This window comes from Fundulus heteroclitus, unplaced genomic scaffold, assembly GCF_011125445.2.
Source record: "Fundulus heteroclitus isolate FHET01 unplaced genomic scaffold, MU-UCD_Fhet_4.1 scaffold_41, whole genome shotgun sequence".
Classification (NCBI taxonomy): Eukaryota; Metazoa; Chordata; class Actinopteri; order Cyprinodontiformes; family Fundulidae; genus Fundulus; species Fundulus heteroclitus.
The window spans coordinates 435,371-457,258 of NW_023396824.1; the positions used below are offsets into that span (position 1 = coordinate 435,371).

At 44.6% G+C, this 21,888-nt stretch overlaps 2 protein-coding genes across 2 annotated transcripts in view; one reads left to right on the forward strand and one right to left on the reverse strand.

Moving 5' to 3' along the window:
* LOC118560255 (protein NLRC3-like) overlaps nt 1-21,888 on the reverse strand; it is a 943,592-nt gene that overhangs the window by 283,481 nt on the left and 638,223 nt on the right. The window lies entirely within an intron of this gene.
* The window catches only part of LOC118560256 (NLR family CARD domain-containing protein 3-like), an 88,037-nt gene that overhangs the window by 60,042 nt on the left and 6,107 nt on the right, over nt 1-21,888 (forward strand). The window contains exons 4-5 of the mRNA XM_036131169.1: nt 16,923-17,158; nt 18,219-19,998. Of these exons, the coding sequence (XP_035987062.1) occupies nt 16,923-17,158; nt 18,219-19,998 (2,016 nt within the window). The remainder of the gene's footprint in view (nt 1-16,922; nt 17,159-18,218; nt 19,999-21,888) is intronic.

Here is a 21,888-nt window from a genome sequence, read left to right on the forward strand (position 1 = left end):
GCCCATATATTCCCGGGCCGTGGACGTCATGCCACCTTAATAACCTCATTTGCTTATTGTATCAAAGTCCTCTTTAAACAAATCTGGTAGTTCCATTGATAATTCCTGTATCTCTCCCACCTTCCAGCTTCACAGCCTTGGTGCCATCAAGGACAGCCCTTTGCATAATCTTCTTCACTTTCCACATCCATAACATCACCTGGTTAACTTTCATATTTGCAGCATCAAGTTCTTCCTTTGCACTTTTGCCAAACTGGTCCACAGTCCACTCACCTTTCCACTTTACAATTTCAAAACCCTCCATAAACTGCAGCTAATTCAAAAGACAGCATCTTGCATCATTACATCATCTTCTTCACACCTGTACATTAACTCCACTGTAACATTCAAAATAAATCAATCCTATGATCATACAAGGCCAACAACAGCCATGGACAAAGAGGGGCACAAAACCAACACGACACAGATCGCACATTACAATAATCAGTCTCTGCTTTGCCCGTTATTGCTCAACAATTAATTATCACAACTCATGAGTTTATAAAAAGGCATTAACTTTTTTTGAAGTTTATAAAAACGGTTATATTTCAGCCCAGTGACATGTCCAGGATGGACTCTGTGTCCCCACCTCTCGCTCGTTGACTGCTGGAGAGTCACCAGCTCCTCCACCACCCTGTGTTACGTCAAGCCGCGTTTCCCAGTCAGATACGGCATGACGTAACACCTGTACGGAAAAGCAGGTATAGGAAATCCATGGATGGGAGGTTCCATTTTAAAAAGTTTAATAAAATAGCTTAAAGTTTATCAGAAAAAAACGTAACTTGCTTTCAAAGAACATTAAAAAATGTTATTAAACTTCTGCTAAGTTAAATATTGTTTAAGGTATTCTTGGCTGCTTTAGCTTGTCTGTCTGGCAGGTGTTTTTGGGTTGGAGTAAAATGAGTCCATAGATTCACAGGAGTCTATTTAACATGTTTCTGGTGCGACTTGCTTCACATCACGCTCCACTCCATGTAAAAATAACAAATAACTACAAAAACTCTGAGAATCGCCTTTCTCTGGTCTCACACAGTTAGAACCCGTTCTCCAGTCCATGTTGTAGCTGCAGTTTATTTGTTTATTTTTGATGTAGTTTCCTTAATAATCTGTATGCATCAAAATCCTTGTCATTTTATTTAACGAGTGTCCTGGTTCAGCTGCTCATGAGGTGGAGCTGCTGCATACTGACTGACAGCCGCTCTGACTGCAGCTCTGCCTTCTTTGTTACAGAAAAGCGAGTCATGCTAATTTAGCCGAGCTAGAACGTTACTCTTTCAGTTTTAAATAAAACATAACAGTGAATCATGAGGAGATCCCTGGTTAGTCGCTGCGTTTATCAGCCAAAGTACTGGAAGCGAGGAAATAAACACTGACAGGCGACATGGCCACAGGTGGAAATAATTCATTAATTAGCTGGAGGAGCAGCAACAGACACACTTACCGAGGGAAGTTGTTGTCAGATGTTCTATTCCCTGAACTTTCTGACCTGCTGGTTCACATAAATCCAAAGAAAATCTTTGACCACCGCTACTTTCATTCATGCATCTGTGGTCAGTTTGAGATGTTCTTCCAAAAGTTAAAATGATGAAACACCGATAAAACTCAGATGGGAGACCTCTGCGTTGCAAAGACCCGCCCTACTCTCTGATTGGCTAATGTCCTGGCTCTGCCAGATTTCATTGGTTGAGCTGAGCTTCTGTTTAAAATCTTGAATAAAAAGTCTACACAGAACATTTTGCGCTTATTTTCCAAATGACGGAAATCTGTCGCAGTGACGGAGAACTTTAACCCCTGATAATATTACTCATTCAGATCAGAAGGGGGAGGAATGTATCCCCCCCAGGGATAAAACATGAATGACCAGAGGGGGGGACGTCACAACCAGAGGGGGGGAAAATCCCCCCCATCCCCCCCAGCAAATCGCACCCTGATTATATGAGTTGTTTTACCGAGAAACTGATCAGAAGCGCAGTGAAACCCCGCCTCTCTGGCTGCAGCGCTCCCGACACAGAGGGGAACAGATTTCCACAGGGGAGCTGAATTTCGCACAACATCGGGACTTTTTGGGTTCGGAAATGTGTGTAAAGAGACATTATCCTTGTTGGTATTTGACCAACCATAAGCAACACACTTTTTAGCCATGTTTAAGCCGTCTATTTGTGTTTGAGAAAGCGAGTTTGTATGGAAGAAAAACAGTCTCATTGGAATCTGCCTTTTTTTTAACACTGAATTTTAAACACTGAATTTTTTAACACCGAATTTCAAACCATGAATTTTTTTAGACATTGAATTCCTTACACTGAATTTTAATCTGGTAAAAATTTGCCAGCAAAAAATTCACCTGTGAAAAATTCAGCTGCAAAAATTCACCTGCAAAAATTCACCTGCAAAAAATTCACTTGCAAAAATTCAGCTGCAAATGTGTTGACTTTTGGTGAACTAAAGCCATAGCAATCAGCACTTGATAGAGTCGAGCGACTTCTAACCAATGACATCGGCTCATTTGGTCACGTGACAGAGCAGCTGGGAAACTTCCGTTTCAGCGCTTTCCTAAGTAAAATAACATTAGCTTGACTGTAATGGTTAACTGTCGCAAAATTTCCAAAAATTGCAGACCAATCGAAGTGACAGGTCTGTGCCACTGCCTCAAACTATTCATGACTGAGAGGAAGACACAAAGTAGTGGATTTATATAATGAACGAGGACATTTTCTAACCGTTTTGTGTCGGCACTTGGTGCGGACGGCTCTACAATGCCAATGTACCGAGCCGAAGTTCCGCAGTGTAAAAGTTGGCACAAAGTTTATGAATAGCAACATGGATAAACTGGTATTCATCGAGGCTGATGCCCATTCAAGCCAAAGCAAGTCCGACGTTCACTCTGCTGGATCCTGACTACATCACCCGGAGCTACCGGAGCGCTCTGGTGCTGCGGCTCCAGGGGAAGTCCTTCAGTCATGCAGCGGCGACTTATGGACGGTAGGTTAATGAATGGTCCGAGTCAAATCAGCTGTTGCCTCGTTGTGATTAGATTGCTGGTCAGTTAATGTTACAAAGATAGCAGAGCTAAATGTTCGGGGTTGAACTGATGTTATAACTGGATATCAAAACATTCAGACTGACTTGAAGTTTGACAGCAAAACCTGCACACACATAGAATAAAGGAGTGACAGCTTCTTTTCAAGTTCAAGAATTTAATAACAGAAATAAAATGAACATCCTGAGAACATCACTATGTAATGCTGTTTATCTGAATTAACACAATATTTCAATTAATAAATCCTCTCTACTAGGCTAGTGAAACTTAACTAAACTACTAAGCAAAATGAAGATAAAAAGAAGCTAAGCTAAGGAACTATTTACATGCAAAACAAACAAAAGACAAACAAAAGTGGTTGATCATAATCAGAATACTTCAGTGAATCCTGGTTCACTGCAGATCTGATTAACAAAAACATGGAATGGAGTTAAAAACATCTGCCATGTATTTCAATCCATTCACAATGCAAAGCCCAAGTTGAACAAAACATAATTTGTTAAAATAATATTCTGAGGCCCGGTTTTTAAAATGATTTAAAACTTTACGACCGAGTTTGTTAATGCGATTCTCCCTCCGGGCACATGGGGTCGCTGTGGCAACTCGGTGGCTAAGAGGTTACAACATAATGTTGCTGAAATTGCCTTGAAAACCGGCATTAATATACCATATTGATGCGGGAATAAGGCTTATAACACCATCGGAGGATGGCAGAGCAGAACAGTTACGCTTTACGCTTTAAAATGGACTCCTTTTTAGGGGTCCGAAACCGGATGTTAGCAAGGCTAATATCCTGTTAGCTAGCGCGACCTACCGGTTAGCCCTTTGTTCTAAACACCACGGTTTACAAACATTTCCCGATAAACCTTTTTAACTTCACCCTCAGACCCTCAGACCGCTGCCCAAACCTCTGTCCTTTGTTTTGTGTCAGTTCGGTCCAGTTTTGGCCATTCACGGGAAGACTGCTAGCCTTGGCAGGCTAGCGTTAGCCTTGCAGCAGCATGTGGCTAACGGCGTGGCCTGGGTTGGAGGCCTGGTTCTTTTACCGGGATGCAGTCCGATGAGCAGGGGTTTTCCTCAGCATCCAACCTTCAGCTCCATGGGGTTCACTTCCCTGTACAGGCTGAGGAAAAATACACAGATCTGTTTCGCATGCAGGGATGTTTGCTCCTGCATCTGATTGTGGGTTAAGACAGCAACTTAGCTCTGTATTTGCCCGGACATGTTCGTCCGGATTCAGTCAGGTCCTCTGCTGAAGCAGGCAGTCGGGTCTAGCAGACCCTGGATCAAGCGTGGCTGCTCCGGGAATCTCCCTCAGCTGCTGGCTGGTGTGTCGTGAGGGCCGACCAGGCCCTCATGGTCTGGCCTCCTTTGTCTGCTCTCAGAGAGCTGTAGTGGAGCTGAACAGGTCTGCAGAAGAATGCTGAAGTGATCTGGGCTTTTTGTCTGTGCTGTGTCTTATCTGTCATGAGGGCTCACAGCTGACCTCCTGCTGGGAGAAAGGGCCGTCCAAGCCTTGAGAGTCTCGTGTTACGGGCAGAGTGGAATTCCTTTGTGACCCTTCCGCTGTTCAGAATTCAATCTAAGATCAATTATTTTGATGATCCTGGCGGTACTATCACAACATCGGTCAAGCAACATTTTTTTATGAGGCTTGAGCTAAAAAGCCTTAAAAATCCACTTTTTCATCGATTTAAAAAAAAAAAATTCCTCAGGTCATAATAATATGTGAACTTTCTAACATATAGCAACTTGTATGATCTCAGAATCAAGAAGTATTGATTGAAGAAACTGAATTACTTACATTCATCCAATCAGAGGCTCATCTGCCTCTGACGTAAGCCAATCTGCTTTGAACCAGACCTCCACGAAGCCCAATCAGCATCCAGAGTTCACCTCAAAGGTCTTCAAATCACGTCTCAGCCTGCTACCCAGCCAAAGCTCAAGCAGTGGTTGCCCAATGTCTGATTAGGACTCAGATGACCCTGATTCAACCCACCTCCATCCCTTCTCCACCATGGTAGCCAAGCTCCATCTGGCTTTCCCATGGTGCTCCTTCAACCTCGTCCCTATCAGAGTGTAATTCCTCCTGGACTCTGACTGCATTCCCTGTCACATCTCAATGGGTCTGGCAGAAGACTGCCATGTTGAGCCTGGTTCTGCCAGAGCTTTCTTCCCAAAGGGGAGTTTTTCCTCTCCACTGTCGCTTCATGCTTGCTCATCATGGACAGGTTGATGCAAACCTGTGTTTATCCAAGCTGGACATCTATCTTTGTGGGTCCCTGAGTGAAGCACTAGTATCAACTCCCAGTCTACTGGATCTCACCAATACAGCTCAAGCAGATCGTCTCACCAACTAGCGTCTATGGACTGTACCAACTTCGTCTATCTCCACTCCACCACCAGTTTCAGGCCTGGGGGGAAACATCCCTGTTCTCATACACCTGCTTATGCATATTAAAGTCAAATTCAGCGCTAATGTTTCCTGCTGAGGTCTGAGAGTCAAAGTCTTAAAATAATTGTAGCAATAAAATTCTTCTAATTGTCTTATTTCCGTGTGAGTTTTTCAGATTGAAATGAGTTTTACATTTTTGAAGTTTGTCCCAAATATTCACATTTTCTAAATCAGATGTATTTTTATTTATATGCACACCCAGATATTTGATGCTGGATTTTATAGCAATATTAAAAGCAGTAGATATGGGACAGTCTTTAAGGGGCAAAATTTCACACTCATTTAAATGTAATTTAAGTCCTGAAGCTTTTGAGAATGTTTCAATCAGTTTAAGAATTTTGAGAATTTCATTCAGGATATTTAAAAATATGGTTGTGTCATCAGCTAGCTGACTTATAGAAAACTCTTTGCCTACAATTTACCAGATTGAGCATTTTTATTGATATGGAAAGCATTTCTGCAGCAGCAATAAACAGCAAAGGAGAGATTGGACAACCTTGTTTTATACCTTTGTTGATGCTAAATCTTTGTGAGGTACCATGTAAACTGTTTGTATCTCTGTAAAATGTTTTAATTACATTAATACATTTATTTCCAAACCCAAATGAATCTAAAGCTTTGAACATAAATTCATGTTCTTTCATATCAAAGGCTTTATTAAAGTCTAAAAATAATACAAAGCCTTCATTTTCAAGTAAGTGGTTATAGTCAATTAAGTCCAAAATAAGGCGAATGTTATTATGTATAGAGCGTCCTTTTATAAATCCAGATTGTGTCATAAATAATTTGGGATATGTCTGATTTTAACCTGTTAGCAAAAATGTGTGTCAGAAGCTTGTAATCATTATTTAATAGTGTTATCAGTCTGAAATTATCAAGAAGAGTTGGATCTTTACCGGGTTAAGGAATGAGCATGATGACTCCTTGTTTCATTCTTGTTTTACTCGTTAAGCCATCGCAGCCCGGAGCTTTGTCAATTCCTCTATGGCGATGTCTGCCTAACAAATCTGCTTAAAATGATAAATTTTTGGAATTAAATGTTGAACAGAGTGATAGAAAGTTTCTGCCATTGAGTTATCGTATGTGGAAGAATATAAATTGCTATAAAAGGTAAACATTTCTTTGGATATTCATTTTGAGTCAGTGCATGGTTTATCGTTAATTTGCAAGCAATTTATCGGATTTCTTTCTTGTCTAATTTTTTCTAATCTACAGAAATATGCAGTACTTTTCTCACCATCTTCAATCCACTGAGCTCCGGACCTCAGATATGCTCCTTTGGCTTTTTTAGTCCATCCATCCATCCATCCATCTTCTTCCGCCTATCCGGGGTCAGGTCGCGGGGGTAGCAGCGTCGGTAGGGAGGCCCACACGTCCCTCTCCCCAGCCACTTGGGCCACCTCCTCAGGAGGAATCCCAAGGCGTTCCCAGCAGAGAGACATAGTCCCTCCAGCGTGTCCTGAGTCTTCCCCTGGGCCTCCTCCCGGTGGGACGTGCCCAGAACACCTCACCAGGGAGGCGTCCAGGAGGCATCCTGACCAGATGCCCGAGGCCACCTCAACTGGCTCCTCTGGACGTGGAGGAGCAGCGACTCTACTCTGAGTCCTCCCCGGATGACTGAGTCCTCACCCTATCTCTAAGGGAGAGCCCAGATACACTACGGAGAAAACTCATTTGGGCCGCTTGTATCCAGGATCTTGTTCTTTCGGTCACGACCCAAAGCTCATGACCATAGATGAGGGTAGGAACGTAGATCGACGGGTAAATCGAGAGCTTCGCTTTTTGGCTCAGCTCTCTCTTCACCACAACGGATCGGTACAGCGCCCGCTTCACAGCAGACGCTGCACCAATCCGCCTGTTGATCTCCCGCTCCATCTTCCCCTCGTTCGTGAACAAGACGCCAAGATACTTAAACTCCTACACTAGGGGCAGCACATCCTCCCCAACCCGGAGAAGGCACTCTACCCTTTTCCGGCTAAAGACCATGGTCTCGGATTTGGAGGCACTGATTCTCATCCCAGCCGCTTCGCACTCGGTTGCGAACCACTCTAGTGAGAGCTGTAGATCACGCCCTGATGAAGCCAATAGGACCACGTCATCCGTGAATAGCAGAGACGCAATCCTAAGGCCACCAAAACGGATCCCTTCAACACCTTGGCCGCGCCTAGAAATTCTGTCCATAAAAGTTATGAACAGAATCGGTGACAAAGGGCAACCTTGGCGGAGTCCAACTCTCACCAGAAACGAGTCCGACTTACTGCCGGCTCTGACACCGGTCATATAGAGCTGACAGCCCTTATTAAAGGGCCCGGTACTCCATACTCCCGGAGTACCGCCCACAGGTCCCCTCGGTGGACACCGTTGAATGCCTTCTCCAGATCCACAAAGCAGATGTAGACTGGTTGGGCAAACTCCCATGCCCCCTCCAGAATCCTGCTGAGGGTATAGAGCTGGTCCAATGTTCCACGGCCAGGATTAAAACCACACTGCTCTTCCTGAATCTGAGATTCGACTATCCGACGGACCCTCCTTTCCAGAACCCCTGAATAGACTTTACCAGGAAGGCTTAAGAGTTTGATTCCTCTGTAGTTGGAACACACCCTCCGGTCCCCCTATTTGAATAGGGGGACCACAAACCCAGTCTGCCAATCCAGGGGAACTGCCCCCAATGTCCACAAGATGCTGCAGAGCCGCGTTAACCAACACAGCCCCACAACATCCAGTGCCTTAAGGAACTCAGGGCGAATCTCATCCACCTCCGGGGCCTTGCCACTGAGGAGCTTTTGAACAACCTTGGCAACCTCAGTACCAGAGATTGGAGAACCCGACCCAGAGTCCTCAGCCTCTGCTTCTACAATGGAAGACGTGTTGGTGGGATTAAGGAGGTCTTCGAAGTAGTCCGCCCACCGACGCACGACGTCCCGAGTCGAGGTCAGCAGCACACCACCCCCACTGTAAACAGTGTTGGTACTGCACTGCTTCCCCCTCCGGAGACGCCGGATAGTGGACCAGAATCGCTTCGAAGCCGTACAGAAGTCTTTCTCCATGGCCTCGCCGAACTTTTCACACGCCCAAGTTTTTTCCTCGGCGACCAGCCGAGTCGCCTGCCGCTTCGACTGCCGGTACACATCAGCTGCTTCCGGAATCCCACAGACCAATAAAGCCCGGTAGGTCTCCTTCTTCAGCTTGACGGCTTCCCTCACCGCTGGTGTCCACCAGCGTGTTCGAGGGTTGCCGCCGCGACATGCACCGACAACCTTGCGGCCACAGCTCCGACCAGCCACCTCAACAATAGAGGCGTGGAACATGGTCCATTCAGACTCAATATCCCCCGCCTACCTCGGGACGTGTTCAAAGTTCTCCCGGAGGTGGGAGTTAAAGCTCCGTCTCACGGGGGACTCTGCCAGACGTTCCAGGCAAACCCTCACAATACATTTGGGCCTGCCAGGTCTGACTGGCTTCCTCCCCCACCATCGGAGCCAACTCACCACCAGGTAGTGGTCGGTGGAGAGCTCCGCCCCTCTCTTCACCCGAGTGTCCAAGACATGTGGCCGCAGGTCAGATGAAACAACAACAAAGTCGATCATCGAACGGCGGCCTAGGGTGTCCTGGTGCCAAGAGCACATATGGACACCCTTATGCTTGAACATGGTGTTTGTGATGGACAATCCATGACGAGCACAGAAGTCCAACAACAAAACACCACTCGAGTTCAGATCAGGTGGGCCATTCCATCCAACCACGCCCCTCCAGGTCCCACTGTCATTGCCCATGTGCGCGTTGAAGTCCCCCAGCAGAACAAGGGAGTCCCCAGGAAGGGCACTCTCCAGTACCCCCTCCAAGGACTCCAAAAAGGGTGGGTAATCTGAACTGCTGTTTGGCGCATAAGCGCAAACAACAGTCAGAACCCGTCCCCCCACACGTATGCGGAGGGAGGCCACCCTCTCGTTCACCGGGGAGAACCCCAACGTGCAGGCACCGAGATGAGGGGCAACAAGTATGCCCACCCCAGCTCGGCGCCTCTCACCAGGGGCAACTCCAGAGTGGAAGAATGTCCAACCCCTCTCGAAGAGACTGGTTCCAGAGCCAGAGCCGTGCGTCGAGGTGAGTCTGACTATCTCTAGTCGGAACCTCTCAACCTGCACATGTTCAGGCTCCTTCCCCACCGGAGAGGTGACATTCCACGTCCCTAGAGCCAGCTTCTGCAGCCGAGGATCGGAACGCCAAGGTCCCCACCCTCTAGTGCCACCCGTTGCAAAATGCAGCCGACCCCTTTGGCCCCTCCCACAGGTGGTGAGCCCATCAGAAAGGGGACCCGGCCGGGCTCCATGGGTAAAAGCCCAGCCACCAGACACTCGCCAACGTGCCCCACCTGCAGGCCTGGCTCCAGAGTGGGGCCCTGGTGACCCGCATCCGGGCGAGGGAACACAGAATTTTATAGTATTCATCATAAGGGGCGTTTCGGGCTGCTCTTTGGTCCCTCACCTAGGACCTGTCAAACTCTCACGGCAAGTAATATGGTCTTAGACTCACTATGAGAATTTCAACATCTAAGCAGCATATCTGCTGCTTCACGTGAACATGAGCCACACTGCACCATCTCTCATTCACAAACAACGCCAACCTCCCTCCTCTCTTTTTTCTACTCTCCACCAAAGTTCTGTCCGCGTGGATGAGTTCAAAGCCGTCCAGGGAGACCACTGAGTCCAGGACATATCCATCTATCCACGTTTCTGTAAAGCACATAATACTAGCGTCCCTGTACTTCCTTTGGAAATGGGTTAAACGGGTCTTGTTGCGGCGAGATCTTACGTTTCCCATGACAACTGATGGTAAATAACTTATCCTCCGCTTCGTCCTGCCACCCCTGCAGCTTCTCTGTCTCCTCCGTATGTCTACAGGGATGTCTTATTTCTCACTGTGGTGGGGAGCTGGGCTGCGGCGTGTAGAGTCCAGTAGTCTGAGGAACTGATTACGTGTGTAATGATAGGTGTGACTAGGTTCTCAAGATGGCTGCTGGTGGCACGCACGGTTTGGCAGGAGCTGTGCGCTCTCTACTAAATCCACTCAAATATCTTAAGGCTTAAGATATTTAGACGCTTAAGATGTAAGCGTTTAGATGGTCGCTTAAGACTTAAGCGACCATCTAAACGCTTACATCGGAGCTGGGTAATAATATTATAAATCGCCACTCTGTCAATTCTGTCTGTCAAGCATTGTTTTCTGCAAGAGAACCAAAACTCCTCAATCACACAAGCCATCAAGAGCCACCATCTTCTATACTTCAAACTTCTCAACAATGGGCTTCCTAGAATACCATTTAAAGCATCTGAGAGAGTTTCACCAAACAGTGTGATTTCTACTCAGTTGGTGATTGTTCTACTTCTGGCTGGAGATATCGAACTTAATCCAGGCCCAACACCACCAACAATTAACACCATAAAAGCTACAGAAGACACGACGGCATCATATGGTAGTGGCGCACAAAACATCTGGTCACCGCTAAACCGCTTATTTAACCCACCTCTGGCTGTGGGCCCTGTAGAGTGTCCTTGTCCTGGACTGTGGCCTGTGGGGCTTCCGCGTCCGTCTGTGGAGTCTCCGCGTCTCGGGCTGCTGCATGCTCGTGGCCCGGTTGGAGTGCGCGCGGAGTCGGCGCTGCTGTGGTTGGGACCGGTGTCATCGATGCTGCCCTGGTTTGGTTCTGGTGGGCTGGATTCGAGGGGCACGGAGGCTTTGGGGCGCCCCGCTGGCGCAGGTGTTCGGGTTCCTGCCGGCGCCTCTTTCTGGCTTGGAGCAGGTTTGTCGCTGACTGGTGGTGCCGCGCGCTGAGACGTAGGCGGCCATGGAGTAGCTGCTTTGCCGCGTATGGAGTGTAATGCTGGTTCCGATGGGTCGGACCTTTCGATGAGCTCGACCAGGGTCGTACCAGTGACTGCGTGCTCGCTGGAGAAGCAAAGCGGCAGGAAAGATGCAGGAGCGCGCACTGGTGAGTGTGTGACTCCGCTGACACAAACTACTGCTCCCTGTCCTAACCAACAGACACCTCCAATAAAACATAGGAATCCACTGTTCAAACGGCACAGGACCACCAAAATGTTTCGGACATTAAATGAGGCCAAAGTAGTTTGGGACCCGTCATCAAAAATAAAGGGACTATTTGGCGGTCACTTAAATATACGCAGTATGAAGCCTAAGCGCGAACAGCTGGAACATCTGCTGTACAGTTCCAACATTGACTTTTTAGGACTCACGGAGACATGGCTGACCCATACTTCACCTGATGCTGTTGTAAATATGCCTGGGTATAATGTATTTAGAAAGGACAGAGATAATGGGAGGGGTGGGGGAGTTCTAATATATGTCCGACATACCCTAAAGTGCACGATGATTGAATGGCCAAGTGACATTTTTTTAGAATGTATAGGTGTTGACATATCACTCTCAAAAACTGTCTTTTATTATTGTGTGCATATATAGAAAGCCCACTGCAAAAATTGATTTTTATGAACAACTTAAACTTCTACTCAAACATTGTGACAAAACTAAAGAAATTATTTTAATGGGTGACTTTAACATTAATTGGATGGTTAAGAAGGAACGAACAACACTTAAACAAATTGTCATGGTTTAGTTTTAATTCGGCTTTTGTTGCCATGGGTTTTCGGTTTTTCCACCTTGTTTTAGTTTTAGTTAGGGTTTGACTTTATTTATTGTTTTTATTTTCTCCTTCCCTTCCACTGCAGTTATTCACACCTGCCAGCCACTAATTAGCCAGACTCATTTCACCTGCCAGCCTCACTACTTAAGCCTCACTCTGCTGTCACTACTTTGCCGGTCCGTCATCATTCTACACCCTCTCCATGCCAGTCCCTCTGTAAGTCTTTATATTCTGCTGCTCGTTCTTGTAGAAGCTTTGCTTTTTGTCCAGGTGTCTTCTGTGGGCTGCTAACCTGACAAGCTACTCTGGAGAAACTCTGCTCTGTTCCCTGGTGTATCCTGTGAGTTGCTAACCTGACAAGCTACTCTGGAGAAACTCTGCTCTGTTCCCTGGTGTATCCTGTGAGTTGCTAACCTGACAAGCTGCTCTGGAGAAACTCTGCTCTGTGCCCTGTTGTCTGCTATGGACTGCTAACCTGACTAGCCGCTCTGAGTAAGCTCAGATCTATACCATGCCACCCAGCTTTAACGGACTCTCTCCAGCTCCAGCACTCATCGTCTGCTCCAGCCCTGTAAAGTCTCTGGTTTTCATCCTCCACAACTCACCTTCCTAAATAAACTCTCTCTAACTGAGCTCAGTTTGTGTGGTCATGCTTGGGTTCATGAAGATAACTCATGACACAAATAACAGACTTTTTTAATTTAACACAAATAATTAAAAATCCTACCAGAATAACAAGTCACTCTGAAACTCTAATAGATCTGTTATTTACAAACCATACTGAGAGGATCATTAAAACATACAACCTTATCACAGGGCTTTCTGATCATAATATTGTACTTTTCTCTCGAAAATTAGGTAAAAAACGATTCACTTCATCTACATTTCATAATCATAATTTTATTCCGAAACATGTACATCCTTGACGTTTTGTTAAATAAAATAAACTGGTTTACATTATTTTCTAATAATAATATTGAAACAAACTCCCAGATTTTTAACTCAAAAATAAAAGAAACCATAGAACCTTTTTTAAAAAAAGGAAAGAGTAAAAAAAAAGGGAAACCATCTACCCTGGCTGAGTAATGACTGTAAAAAACTCATGAAAGAAAGAGACATTTTACTCAAAGTGTTTTTAAAATCTGGTCTCACCGTTGACAGGCAAAGATTTACCTTCATGAGAAACAAAACAACTCACGCTTTACGTAAAGCCAAGGCAAATTTCTTCCTGGACATCATTAAAAGTGCAAACGGAAATGGCAAAATGATATGGCAAAATATTAATAAACTGACTGGAAAACAAAATAAATTGGACAATGATAAATTGGAAATACAGGTTAATAATGAGCTGCTAAATAATCCAAAAGAATTAGCAAATGAATTCAATAATTTCTTCATTAACTCTGTCAATGAAATAACGCAAATGTTTAGTCATTCTGAGATAGCTCGCAAATGCATAGATCCTGGACAGCCAACTTTTAAATTAGAGCAAATTTCTGAGTTAGAAGTGGCCAACATTATTAACTCCCTGAAGCCCTCAAAGGCCAAAGATGCGTATGGCCTTGACACACAATTTTTAAAAATCCATAGAGATACACTGGTATGCCCAATAACACATCTTATTAATTTATCAATCAGATTGGCAGTTGTCCCATCAGACTGGAAGGTCGCCACAGTCTCACCAATTTTTAAATCAGGAGACAAAACAAATATTTCAAACTATCACCCCATCAGCATTCTCCCTGTTGTATCTAAGGTTGCAGAAAAGTGGATTTCCAAACTGCTAAACAAACATCTTAGCTAAGGCCGCTCTCTCCTGCACCCCATGCAATTTGGGTTTCGCCAGTACCACTCCACAGAGACAGCAAACTGTGTCTTCATAGAAACAGTGAACTCCTTGCTTGATAAAACCACCGGTGTTGGTGCAGTCTTTTTGGATTTCAAGAAGGCGTTTGATACTGTAGACCATCAAGCACTTCTGTCCAAACTGACTCACTTCAACTTTGCAGATGATGCCATAGCTTGGTTTAAGTCTTACTTATCCGACAGAAAACAATCTGTGAGTGTTGGTGGTACTATGTCGTCCTACCTTGAATGTCCAGCAGGGGTCCCACAAGGTTCTATTTTGGGACCGGTATTGTTCTCCCTATATATAAATGACCTCCTGGATGTTTGTCAAAATGTCCAATTCCAAATGTATGCTGATGATGCTGTTATTTTTACACCTGCTAAAAGCACACAGGAAGCATCGTCCGTCCTCACATCAGCCCTGGACAATATACAGCCCTGGCTCCTTCAATCATGTCTGTTATTGAACAAAAAAAAAACTGTTTCTATGATGTTCACAAAAAAACCCCATAAACTTGAGCGGTCCAATGTGTTCCTGGGGGGAGTGGAACTTGAGCTTGTGGAAGAGTTCAAGTACCTCGGGGTCACACTGGACACAACACTTTCATTAAAAAACACATCAAAATCACTGCAAACAAAATTAAATATAATATACGTAACTTTAAGCAAATCAGATCATCGATGACAATCAGTTCTGCTAAAATGTTCTTACACTCGATGATATTTTCACACATAGACTACTGCATCACAACCTACTCACTCACTGGAGACACAACTTTAAAACCAATAGAAATATTATTCAAAAAATCCTTAAAAATCTTTGATCAAAAGCCCCTGTCATTTCATCAGTGTAACATTTTGGAAAAATATAATATGCTCAAGTTTGAAAATTTTATCCATTTTAAAAATAGTTGTTTAATTTACAAAGTTCTGAATGGATTAGCCCCACCTCCACTTTCTACCTACATTAGACCTGGCAGACATATCTGCACTAGAGCCTCTTCCAGAGGAGACCTAGAGATCCCCCACAGAAGAACAACCTTTGGACAAACTGGTCTATCAGTCAGAGGGGGTCACTTCTGGAACAGCCTCCCAACAAACATTAGGGAATGTCCCACTTACTGTACATTTAAAACGCACCTTAAACAGTTTCTTAAAAGTTCTCAGTCATGCACTCACTAATTTTATTTTTTGTAATGTCATTGTTTGAACGTGTATCTAGTATTTTGACTGATATTGTATTTTGTTATCTTGTGTTGTTGTTTTTTTATTGTTCCTGCCTCAGGACGACAGATGTAAATTAGCATCTATGCTATAATCTGGCTCATTTACAATCTGTACAAGAGTATATGATTGTTCATTAATGTGCACTGTCCTGATTAAATAAATAAATAAACAATGGGAGACTCAGAGTCGCGGACAAAGGGGTCTCCCAGTGCAGCATCAAAAAGTGCCGAAAGTAGCAGAAAAATAAGCACTAAAGTCCCAAAAGTTGGCATCTTTAGTGCACATATGTTCAGGATACCCAATCCGATATTCACTAATATAAAAACAATCCAAAGAATACTATAAAGAGGAGAAAGTAGGAAAAGAAGAGATACAGCCAATGTGACCGGGTGCTGCCTGCGCAGCGCCATCTTTTTACCTAACGTAACAATACCAAAGCACACTGCCAAGGCTGGTCAGCTTTGCTGCTTTGCCAAAAAACGCTCAGATCAGAAAACAGTTTATCTTTCTATGTAATTCATGTTCTCCAATCAGAGCGAACCATCAAGCAAACACACCAGAGTTTATATGGGGACTTTGCTGAAGATTAGTTTACGGTGAGGGAAATTCAAGTCGTGGTTTTCAAAGAAACTGATTGTAAAACATCTGTACCAACACAGAAGTTGGTGACCAGTTTATTTAATTTCTAAATGGTGGTAAAGGTAAGAAAGGTGTGTTTGTAGCTGAAAAATCTGCTGACTGACGACTACCACTGTCAGTGTAACCGTGGTTGAGAGCCAGCAGACAGCTACATAACCTAACTGTGTTTCAGGAATGCTGACAGTGAGCTCTCCTTCTCTGCTTCAGTACTGAGGTGAATTACTGGGTCCCAGCTGCATATTCCTGTGTCACAGAGCACTGTAGGGAGCCCCCCCCCCCCCCCCCCACTGCGGTCTATGTGGCTTTGTATTTGGTTTCACAGCTAAATACCGCCGCCAATTTAAAGCCTTTGGTCCAAAGCCAGTTGAAGGCTTTAAAGTGTCTGAAAACCTGCAACACAAACACTTCAAACATCCATGAAACCATAATGGATTTGTAACGGAGTGTTGCTCTGAGAAGGGAGGTGTGGATGGAGGGGAAGTGGTGCTTATGTTGGGGGGGAGACCAGTTTTTTAAATATGGTTGTAGCCAATCAGAGTGAAGTCAACCTGGTAGATCTGCATATCGTTACCATAACAACCTTTTTACTGAGGAGAGATGTTTGGCCTGACAAAACTACAAAATTACATTATTTATTAAAATGAAATTCTTTGGAAAAGCTACATATGCAGCAATATCAACTACATGAAATGGTTTATACGGTGATTTCTGGCACCTTTAAGTTCTGTACTTTGAACATTAATAATGTGATAAAGAGGAAAGCCATACTAAACAGTTTAAAGAGAGATAAAGTACAGATTGTGCTTCTTCAAGAAACAATTAAGTGATGAGGAACTCAGAAAACATCTGAGTGAACTCATCGTGCTTCCATGAAGACAAAGCAAAGCTGAGGTTCTGCTCTGACCAAGCTTCTGGTCCGCTGTTGGTGGTGGACCTCCATGAACATCTCCAGCTTCAGGAGGAGCTCCGCCCTGTTGGTAGTGAACTGTTTCACTGATGAAGAAATGTCTTCACAGAGGGAGGAAGAGGAGCAGCGTTGATGTGGAGGTGCAGAGGTCCTGCTGTGCTTTGTGTCAGAAGGTCCTGATGGACCTGGTCTCTACCAGCTGTGGACACTGGTTCTGCAGACAGTGCATCACGTCATACTGGGTCCAGTCTGCTCCATCAGGACCCTCCTCCTGTCCCCAGTGTGGAGAAAGACCCAGAAGAGGAGCTGGACTGCTGGCAGCCAATCAGGGCAGCTGTGCTCCAGGTGAGACTGAACATCTCCAATCAGAACTTCCTTCTATCGTCTCTGTTGGACTAATTCCTCGTCTTTAGTTGGGATTTGGAAATTCAAGTGTTTAAAGTTTTTCTGGGATCGATTATTTCCCCTGAATCTCTGGATTTCCAGCTGCTGTAAATGTAACGTCTGTGTTCAACCCAACAACCTATTGGGTTTGCTTTGACATGGTTCTGTTTTCAGCCCTTTGTGTTTGTGCTGTCCTCACACCACGTGCCTATGTGCTGCTAGACAGCCAGCGAACAATTAAAGAAAAAAGTTCCCCACACAAGGCTTTCTTTTCTTGTGTTCTCAGAAGAACCTTTATTCACCAATCCGGTTGAATATTTCTTAATTTATTTTGTAACTGAAATATACAGAAGAGAAAAAAGTAATTGACCAATAGCTTAGCTTTAGCACAACTATGACAATGAGACATTTGTTTTTTTTAGTCTTTTACAAAGTACTTCCAAACCATGTTTAAGTGCTTTCAGAGCAAAGCAATACTTACAAAGACGAATGTTTCCCAAAGCAGAAGCGCGAAGAACAAATCTACAATCCAACACGAGCAGTTTCATGAGCACGTTATCCCAGAGAAAAAATACGTCAAAGATTTTGTCAAAGTGAGAGCACTCACTACCTCACATAAATAACAAACACATTTAACAGAGAAGAGATGTCTCACTCGGATTAAATGTAAACCACAAACTGTTATAACGGTTTTTACCCTGGATTTCTTCAAACTAATTTTTAACTATGAACTTATTTTATATCTTATTTATGTAATTTATTCATGGTATGAATTTCTTACTGTCTTAACAAAAGACAGAACAGTGTTAAATGCATTAAAACTGAACATCTCCTTAAAGCTGCAGCTCATTTTGATGGAAACAAAAAGGTGGAGAAAACAACCTACCTGCTGCACTACTGCTTTACAGAAAGAGGGAAGGAAAGTCTGATGACACCTCCTGATGTTTGAGATGTTTCTGGTCCAACTTCATCACTAAATCAGGTTTTTCCTTCAGTTGTCTTTTCTTCTCTTTTCCAGCAGATGTTGGTCTGCAGGAGGTTCTAGAGGAACATAAGATCAGTCTGAGGAGGAGATGTGAATGTGTGACTGAAGGAAGTGATGAACTAGTAAGAACAACCCTCCTCAACAGGATCTACACTGATCTCTACATCACAGAGGGACAGAGTGAAGAGGTTAATACCCAACATGAGGTGAAGCAGCTGGAGAGAGCTTCCAGGATCCAGAACCTCCATGACTCTCCAATCAGATGCCACGACATCTTTAAAGCCTTACCTGACCAACATGGAGCCATCAGAGTGGTTCTGACCAACGGCGTCGCTGGTGTTGGAAAAACCTTCTCAGTGCAGAAGTTCACTCTGGACTGGGCCGAGGGCTTGGAGAACCAAGATGTCCATGTGGTGGTTCTGCTGTCATTCAGGGAGCTGAACCTGATCAGAGGTGAGCAGCACAGTCTTCTCACGCTGCTCCATGTTTTCCATCCAACCCTCCAGAAGCTCCCAGCAGAGCAGCTGGCTCGCCACAAACTTCTCTTCATCTTTGACGGCCTGGATGAAAGCAGACTTTCTCTGGACTTCAAAGACAGTCGGCTGGTTTCTGACGTCACACAAAAGTCATCAGTTGACGTTCTGCTGACAAACCTCATCAAGGGGAACCTGCTTCCCTCGGCTCTGGTCTGGATCACCTCCAGACCTGCAGCGGCCAATCAGATCCCTCCTTCATGTGTTGCCAGGGTAACAGAGGTCCGAGGCTTCACCGACGCCCAGAAGGAGGAGTACTTCAGGAGGAGGTTCAGTGATGAAGAGCTGTCCAGCAGAATCATCTCCCACATCAAGACCTCCAGGAGCCTCCACATCATGTGTGGAATCCCAGTCTTCTGCTGGATCACTGCTACGGTTCTGGAGAACATGTTGACCACAGAGCAGAGAGGAGAGCTGCCCAAGACCATGACTGACATGTACTCTCACTTCCTGCTGGTCCAGACCAGGAGGAAGAACAAGTACCATGGAGGACATGGGAGGAGTCCACAGGAGCTGATGGAGGCTGACAGGGAAGTTCTCCTGAAGCTGGGGAGGCTGGCGTTAGAACATCTGGAGAAAGGAAACATCATGTTCTACCAAGAAGACCTGCAGCAGTGTGGTCTGGATGTCACAGAGGCCTCAGTGTACCCAGAAGTTTGTACAGAGATCTTCAAGAGAGAGAGCGTGATCTTCCAGAACGCAGTCTACTGCTTTGTTCATCTGAGCATTCAGGAGTTTCTGGCTGCAGTCTACATGTTCCACTGCTTCACCAGCAGGAACACAGAGGTGGTGCAGAACTTCCTGGGACAAAAATACAGTGGAACATCTCTGGATGACTTCCTGAAGAGAATCATGGATAAATCCCTCAGAAGTGAAAATGGCCACCTGGACCTGTTTGCTCGCTTCCTTCATGGTCTCTCTGTGGAGTCCAACCAGAGACTCTTAGGAGGCCTGCTGGGTCAGACAGAGAACAGTCCAAAAACCATCCAGAGAGTCATCAAAAACCTGAAGGAAAACACTGGTGGAATCTCTCCTGACAGAAGCATCAACATCTTCCACTGTCTGATGGAGATGAAGGACCTCTCAGTTTATCAGGAGATCCAACAGTTACTGAAATCAGAGAACAGATCAGAGGAGCTCTCAGAGTATCAGTGCTCAGCTCTGGCCTACATGCTGCAGATGTCAGAGGAGGTTCTGGATGAGTTGGACCTGGAGAAGTACAACACATCAGAAGAAGGACGACGGAAACTGATTCCAGCTGTGAGGAACTGCAGAAAGGCTCGGTGAGTCCAGATGTCTTCATTCCTAGAGTCTCTAAAAGTAGAATGGGAGGCAGATCCTTTAGCTATCAGGCTCCTCTCCTGTGGAACCAACTCCCAGTTTTGGTCCGTGAGGCAGACACCCTATCTATTTTTAAGACTAATCTTAAAACTTTCCTTTTTGACAAAGCTTATAGTTAGAGTGGCTCATGTTACCCTGAGCTATCTCTATAGTTGTGTTGTGATAGGCCTAGGCTGCTGGAGGACATCAGGGTCTAATTTTCTCACTCTACTGATTTTTACTGTTCTTCATTCTACGGTTCTCCAGTTTTGTATTGTATTACATTGAAATGACTGTCGTCATTTCAGCTTTTAACTTTTTGCTCTCTCTCTTTTTCTTCATAGTAGGTACACCTGGTCTGGCGTTCTGTTAACTGTGACATCATCTAGAGAAGACGGCTCACCCGCTACTACCATCTAATGTAGAACAGATTACTAGATCAATGTGTGCTTCTGTGCTTTTTTGTCTCTCTTGTTGTGTCTCTGTTCTGTCTTCTGTAACCCCAGTCGGTCGAGGCAGATGACCGTTCATACTGAGCCCGGTTCTGCCGGAGGTTTTCTTTTCCCGTTAATGGGTGTTTTTTCTTCCCACTGTCGCTTCATGCTTGCTCAGTATGAGGGATTGCAGCAAAGCCATGTACAATGCAGACGACTCTCCCTGTGGCTCTACGGTTCCTCAGGAGTGAATACTGCTTGTCGGGACTTTGATGCAATCAACTGGTTTCCTTATATAGGACATTTTGACCAATCTGTATAATCTGACCCAATCTGTATAATATGATTGAACTTGATTTTGTAAAGTGCCTTGAGATGACATGTTTCATGATTTGGCGCTATATAAATAAAATTGAATTGAATTGAATTGAATTCATTGACTGATGCTGATTCAGCATTATTGCCGTCCGGTTTATTCTTCATTATTCAGTCGGTTCTGGACGTTTTTGGACCTTTAACTACTTCCTTCATACTTTGGACTATTTCAACCATTCAGATTTCTAAATCTTCAGCTCATTCAGGTCAGCTCTGCTGCAGCTTTTGGTATTTAGAGATTTTGATCTTTTAGAAAGATATAATAATCCAGAGACACTTTAAACTTTAAACAGCTCTTCACTCATTGGGCTGTTACCCATAATTCACCTTTTTAGAAAATCACTCTTTAGGTCAGGGCTATTGAATTTATGGTCTGTGGGCCACTTCTGGTCTGCTGGTGATGGTAATCTAGCCCGTAAATGACTTCTTTGTAAAAACTAAATAAATCAGAGATCAGAAACATTGTGTGAAAAACAGCCCGGATGAGCGGCATGGTTGAACAGCCTTGGTTTGTCTGCTGTTTAGTTCCTAACCTCTAAGTAATAGGTTAGCTTTCATTGTTCTCTGAAACAGTCCACAACTATGTTTGTCTCCCAGTGTCTACGACTGTCACTGACATCTTCAACCCTTGAAGTAAGCCCCCCACTGTGTAAAGACATGTAGGTGAGCCCACAAGAAGAGACATTTGGCTTTATTTGCACTTCAACCATTGGTTAACAAACAGTTGTCTGAAGGCAGGCAGGTTTCTAAAGCTGACTGCAGAACAGAGGATGTCACCAACTGGTAGGGCCTTCCCAGAGCTATTTCCGGTTAGCAACAGGCTAACCTTTAGCCACTAACATGGTTGTGTTCAGTATCACCCGGTGATGTAACTCTGTTAGTTTGGTTTAAATCCTGTACTGGGAAGTGCCACCAAAAGGGTGCCAATACTTAATGTCGCCAAAGGTCACCAAAGGTCATGGGTCAGATCGGCCTCCTTGAGTATCACAGCCTCATCAAATCTCAGCCCAGAACTCAACATTTGACCAAAATAGTGTGTAGTGC